This window comes from Xiphias gladius, chromosome 22 (assembly GCF_016859285.1).
Source record: "Xiphias gladius isolate SHS-SW01 ecotype Sanya breed wild chromosome 22, ASM1685928v1, whole genome shotgun sequence".
Classification (NCBI taxonomy): domain Eukaryota; kingdom Metazoa; phylum Chordata; class Actinopteri; order Istiophoriformes; family Xiphiidae; genus Xiphias; species Xiphias gladius.
In genome coordinates this window covers 18,153,047-18,159,622 of record NC_053421.1, presented here as the reverse complement: position 1 = coordinate 18,159,622, position 6,576 = coordinate 18,153,047, and the positions used below count along the sequence as shown (strand labels likewise).

The 6,576-nt window shown below is 42.2% G+C and overlaps 1 protein-coding gene across 1 annotated transcript; it reads left to right on the top strand.

Moving 5' to 3' along the window:
* The first annotated feature begins 3,650 nt into the window (after positions 1–3,650).
* Positions 3,651–4,793, top strand: LOC120784219 (urotensin-2 receptor). Its single transcript, XM_040117821.1, has one exon. It carries the CDS (start codon positions 3,651–3,653, stop codon positions 4,791–4,793), a length of 1,143 nt encoding a protein of 380 aa, XP_039973755.1.
* Positions 4,794–6,576: the final 1,783 nt, after the last annotated feature.

Below are 6,576 nucleotides of genomic sequence, written 5' to 3'. Positions count from 1 at the left end.
AGATCAACCAGTTAAACTTTTCTCTGACATGGAAAAATGTTGATACGGGCGAGTATACTGGATAATTAATTTCCTCTATGACTTAAACGCCAAATCATCGTATAAAACCCTTGCAGGGGTGTGAAACGCCGTGTTTGAACATGAGCGGACGTGGTATTGACATTGGGTCAGAGTTGAAGTGCATTAGTTATCGCAGTGCGTCATGAAATGACAGCAAATACCAATGATACATAGGTTTGTCTCTCTCCCCTGGCGACAGAATCTAAACTCTTGAGGGTCAAATTCAATCGTGCTGGCAGAATCAACTGTGCAGTTTTACATTCATGCCTACAGAAAACGAGATCTATTCATAAAGACAGCCAAGTCAAAGGCAACATGGTGTGGCTCGCGACTGACTTGTTTCTGTTGTAGGGGTTGAACTCCAGGACCGTGCGTTAAGAGGACATTGTTTCTTGAGTCATTAGTCCTGTATATACTGTCCCTGGCATACTCTCTGTGTTTATTCACAATGTAAGTGATTGTAGATTAAAGAAAAACACCTCTAGAGTCCAAAGGGGAACCTCAGATCACTTGTTATTGTACTACTGCTGTAACCATTCAGGTCTTAACCTCTGTAATGCAAAGTCAGCATTCACTGATGTAGTGCTATCAAGGCTGATCCTCATGTAATGCTCAGTATTTTACTCTTTTCTTTGCCGTTTGTGTCTGGATGTGTGGACAATGAATGCATCATTTTGTTTTGAGTGCCAATGGCATTGTAACAACTGATTGCTGAAAGATTAAAAATAGAAAGTAATTATAGGTAAATCATAAAAATAAGAAAACCATGAAGACTTTCATTTAGTTTCGATTTTAGTTTTTCTTCTTCACACCATCCTTTTGTTTTAATATAAATCACCCCTACAAAGTGCCTCAACAGTGTTAATACTGAATAAACCTGTTCCCTCTCTGTATGTTATAAAACATCCACATTTCATAAATCCATCACAATAAATTGGTAACTTTCAAACCTTAATCTAGTGACCATATCTCTGACTTATACAGCACCTCATTATTTGCCAAAATATGATGTTGCGATACCATTTATGGTCAGATTCTTGCCTTTCATTGAAAGTCTTTGCAATGCGTTCACAGTGAGATTTATGCCTGGTTCAAAAGTACTGAAACCATTAGAGAGTATCAAACCACAATCAAATTTACAGTAAATCCCCCTAAATGTGGCTATAAAATATAAGAATTTAAATCAGACACGTATAGTAACTTTATCTGTGTTTTAAATTCTTATACCATTGCTCAGTACAGCTGTGGCTGGCTTACTCAGAATGCTTTTTCAGTCATGATTCAAAGCAACTGAAATGGGCAAACCGTAATTAGCATAAAGTGAATGTTTTTAGGGTGAAACCTGTTTGTCTTCCACAAAAGTTTTCAAACAGATTTCAACCACAAATCCCATTTGATGAGGCCAAAAGAGACTACTTGAATATCTTTCCCACCACTATTAATTGTTGGAGATTGAAATCTATAATTCGGACAGTCATTGTTATATATTCTGTTGCTGTGGTGCTTCCAATGAATGAAAAATAAAACATTTAATTCACTCTGTGGGGGCCCCCCTGGACCGCAGCTCAGGCCAACACAACTATATATTAATATTTGGTCCCATGCAGGATAAGCCCCCCTCACTGAACATCCCATCCCACCCCCTTTCCACTCACACACACTCCTCTCCCGTTGACTCAGACACATCAAAGACGGAGCTGAGGAGACATAGCTGCACTGAGGACTGGACAGGACAGACAGCGGCGATCACATCGAAAGTTTGGAGGAAGATTATCACCATATACCTACACCACCTCCTCCTCCTGCAGATAAAGATAATCGTAATTTTGTGCCTGAAGAGGTCAGAGGGGTTTCATGACAACGCATGTGCGACAGAGGGAGATTTTAAAATGGAAATGGAGATTTTTAACCAAACAAATCCGTGGAATTATATTTTTAGAGCCTCTGGGATTAAACTGTTCTAGGGTAAGTTTGAAATAACCAAATCTGGCAAATTAACGACTAGGTTTATATAAATACTGTGTGGATTATAGGCCTACTGCAGACAGTTCTTTTTCTTTAGCTTTGATAAATGCCCCCAAATATGGCCATTATGCAATAATATGTTTTGTTCTTCCTCAGGTGAATCACATCTCAATATACTTGAAATGTGATTTATACTATGTGAAACCAATGTTCTCTATAAAGTCTGTGGATGCCTAGGCTGAATATTTAAAGTGGCCTTCAATTTATTTTCATTTAATTTCCAACAGAGTGATCTTTAAATATCAGATTGCTTGCGGGACTATTTCGTTTTTTCGGTTGTCTATTGATGAAACATAATTATTCGTCTATTTTAAAATGCGCGTTTGCGCATTTGCATCAAGGATCGAAGCTTATTAGAAGAATTCCGTTGACTCGATCTAAAATCATGGGAATCCTCTCCTGCGACGACTTCCTGCCTCAGAGGGCGCCGTCGTGAATAAGCCGGCACCGTGGCTGTCATTTAAAGGGAGCCGGTAAGGCACGGGGGGCAAGGCAGCACCGCGGGAGTTCGGGCCGCTCCTCCACAGGTCAACAGTAGCTCTTAACCCCTGGAGCCGCCTGGGTCACCATGTGTCATGCGGGCCGTTCCTGTCAGGCGTCCCGCGTCTGCTTTGATGTCGCTGCGGATTACATTTCTCCAGAAAGTCATCAGTGTCGGACTCGCGTTTCATAACTGATAGAAAGCAATGTCGAAAAAAGTCGTGTGAAATATATCGTCTGTTCCTCTGCGGCGGCAAAGTGAAAAAAAATGTATAGTCTATTCTATTCTAAGGTCAAAATATAAATGTGATAAAAAATCAAACACGCTGTCCACTGACTCGGCAGATTTTCACGCACCGGTCCGCGTCCAAACCATCGGTGCGCAAAAAAACGCAACATAAACCAAAACTCGACAACTTAGAACTTGTTTTCACGAACCAACTTTTGAGGGACGTTATACTTTTGTGGCTTCTTCGTGTCCGACTTAGTCTAATTGTTGCCCAACTGCTGGCCTTAAATAGGAACAAGCCTTTTGAGGTTTCACTCTAGATTTACAGCCTTCAAACGGAGCCCTCCTACTCTGAAAGTCCAATTATTTTTACTAAAACCACGACAGCTTCGCCTGGCTCCCTGTGAAACTATAAAAGTGTAAATGGCTGTGCCAACCAGAGCAGGTTTCTGCTAAAACATACACCACCCCGGTTTTTGCAGACATTTTCATTTCTACATGTTTATTTGGCTTTATTTACCTTATCTGGTGCCACCAAATATACTGTACATAAATCACTTATAAGCGCCCTCAGTGATCCATGTCAGGTTTACAGCTTTGCTCTCCGTAACCCTTGTGTCAAACAAATAAAATCTCTAGAAACCAGAGAATTTGATGAGGAGGACAGTGGCGATGAAAACTAACAAAATATCCTTTTATTTGTCCTCTCCACCTGTTTTTTTCCTGTTGACCAACTCCACCCCACCCCCCTTCTCTCTGTCTCTATTGACACCGTATCTTCTACGTTGCATCTGAAACAGACTGTCCTTTAAACATTCACTGGCTGCATTCCTTACAACTTTCAAAACTTCACATTATGGACCTCTCAGGCTCTTTGCCTCCACCCTCCCCATATACCTTCCCTATCATCCCAAATGTCTCTGTGCCTTCCTCCTCTCCCTCCATCTCTCCATCACCCAGCCTGGCATCCACAGCTCTTTTCTGCTCGCTCCTCTCCCTCCTCTCCTTGCTGGGCATCACGGGAAACCTGTACACTTTAGGCCTCCTTCTGAGGCGCAGGAAAAGTAGGAGAAGACATGGAGCAGGGCCAACCTGCTGTCTGATAAGAGTAACGTTACCATTCTGCCTAGCCAACTCCTCCTCCCCTTCCACCTCCCCCATCTCCTCTTCTTCCCCCTCCTCCTCTCTTCACCTCCAGGTGCTGAGTCTTGCTCTTGCTGATCTGCTCTACCTTTTCACTGCTCCCTTCATTGTGTACGACAGCCTGGCATCTGGCTGGGCTTTTGGTGAGCTGGGCTGCCGCCTCCTCCTGAGCCTGGACCTCCTCACCATGCACGCCTCCATCTTCACACTCACTGCCATGAGCCTGGACCGCTACCGGGCTGTAGCTCACCCCCTGCACACCTCCTCCTCCAATTCCTCCAGCCTGCTGCGTGTAGGCCTGGCCTGGGGGTTGGCTGTGGCTCTTAGTCTGCCCATGATGATCACCCTGCACCTGGAGGATGGGGAGAACCAGGAGGGCCAGCTGTGTGTGCCGGCATGGGACGAGCAAAGCTCCAAGGCTTATCTGAGTGTGCTGTTCTGCACCAGCATCCTTGGTCCTGGGCTGGCCATCGGAGCACTTTATGCTACTCTGGGCCGGCTTTACTGGGTGTCTCAAACCCAACCGGCCTGGGCCTGTGGGAGCAGCACTGCTTGTCCTCCCCGTGCTCCCAAACCCAAAGTCCTGCTCCTCATCCTGGGTATTGTCCTGGCCTTTTGGGCCTGCTTTCTCCCGTTCTGGGTCTGGCAGCTGCTGCCTCTGTACCAGCCTGACATGCTGCGGACAGTACCAGTGGGGACGCAGGTGACAGTGAATCGTATCCTCACGGGGTTGACCTATGGAAACTCATGCGTGAATCCATTCTTCTACACGCTATTGACTGGAAAACGAAGACACAACCGGCAGACGCTGACATCAGCAAATCAGCTCTGCCGCAAGAGCAGTCCACTGCAGTAGTGCTGTGTCTTCTCAAGTGTCTCAATGTGTGTTAACAGTAGAGTCAATAATGTGAGTGTGTACATATACAGTATGTGTGTTGAACAATATGCAAACAAATGAAAAGGTACTGTACATGAATGCTTTATAAGTTCAACAATTGATGACCATTGATTAGCAAAATGATAGCACTTTGTATAAATGCTTTGTGAATGGACAATATTTCCTACTAGGAGATTAAATGTTAATAATAATTGGGTTTTACCAGCAAAAAAGACAATCTCTGTAACATGTGTCACCTAATTAAAGCTTTCTCTGCGGACTTTTTCCAGACCTCCGTGGTTATATCAAATAATGTCTCTAATTGCTGTAGTAACCGAGTTTACATATTGATAATTTGAATTTAAATGTTTTATTGATATTATTTTTGTGACTATGGCAATGTAATACAATGTCTTTTTTTTTTTTTTTTTTTACATAAGTGGTTACTACAGTAATTACATTTAGCACATAATTTAACACCATTTAACCCAAATCGACAGATCTAAGAACAGAGAGGACTGTTTTATATTGTAAAGAGAATTTTTGTGCTTCAAGCAAATCTATGCTACATAATATCAGGGGAGTGGAGTTTATCTCCTATGTTGCACATGCACAAGCATAATCAATAAAACCCTCATGCACTTCTGCTTGTTTTCAGAGAACTATCAAAGAAAATGTTGGTTTTTGAAAAACTGGTTGTAACTGGTCAGGACCTCGTTGAGACATTTTTCTGAGACATTGTTGACATAGTGAATTATGTTTGAGCAGGTCAGTGGCCTTTTGTTTGCTTTCTCTGAACCCTGACCTAGCCAAAAACACTCTTTTTTTTTTTTTTTTTTTATAATCATTACCTGCATGTTGGGTTTGAAAATGTACCTATCATTGTGAATCATGCAATGCTTTGCATGGCCAATAATCCATAATATATAGCCTTGAATAAAGAGTATGCTTTCTGTAATTCACTGTGTCACTGGATCTTTAACTAGACTTTGGCCCTGGAAAAAAAGAACACTATATGGTTATAACAGATGTAAAAAGAAATAAAAGCTAGAGAAACAACGATGAAGCGAAACATAAATAAGCTGAAAAGTAGAGCGTACATATAAAAGGTATGGCATGCTAAAATAAATAAATAAATAAATAACTGCCTAGTGAAGAGAAGTCCTGGAGTTGTATTCATACTTTTGTTTGTGTGTCTGCGAATGCAACTCTGGAAGGTCTTCCCCGCTCTTGTGTATATACTCACTGGCTAGTGTTTCTGTGTATCCCTGTAGCAACGGTCTGTATCTGTCTGTCTGATTCAAAGGCTCCACTGTACTGTATCGCAAACCCTGCTGCTCTTTGACGCAGATGAGCAAATATTGTTGCTTGACAGAGAGGAGTAAGGGTGGGGATGGGACGATGGGACAAAAGGGGTGGGGTGGTATCGCATGAGCATGGTGCTTTGGTCAGAAACATGGTAGGACCATGTGATTGTGGTTTCAATTTTAAGCACTGTGGAAACCTAACAAAATGAATTAAAAAAAAAAAGGCAAAAATTACATTTAAATCTACACCTTAAAAATAGAAAAGGATTACACATTCTGAATAATTTTCCAGACCACTAAGAAATGTCGACACAGAGCATGTGGAGAGCAGATAAAGAAGCAGCACCAATCCGTTACGTTTTAATTTCATCACTGGTTGTTAAGAGCTGTTCTCAAGTGACATGTCTGGCAGGTGGTGTTTTTCTTTGTCCACCCAAATCCCACAGAAGCACCAT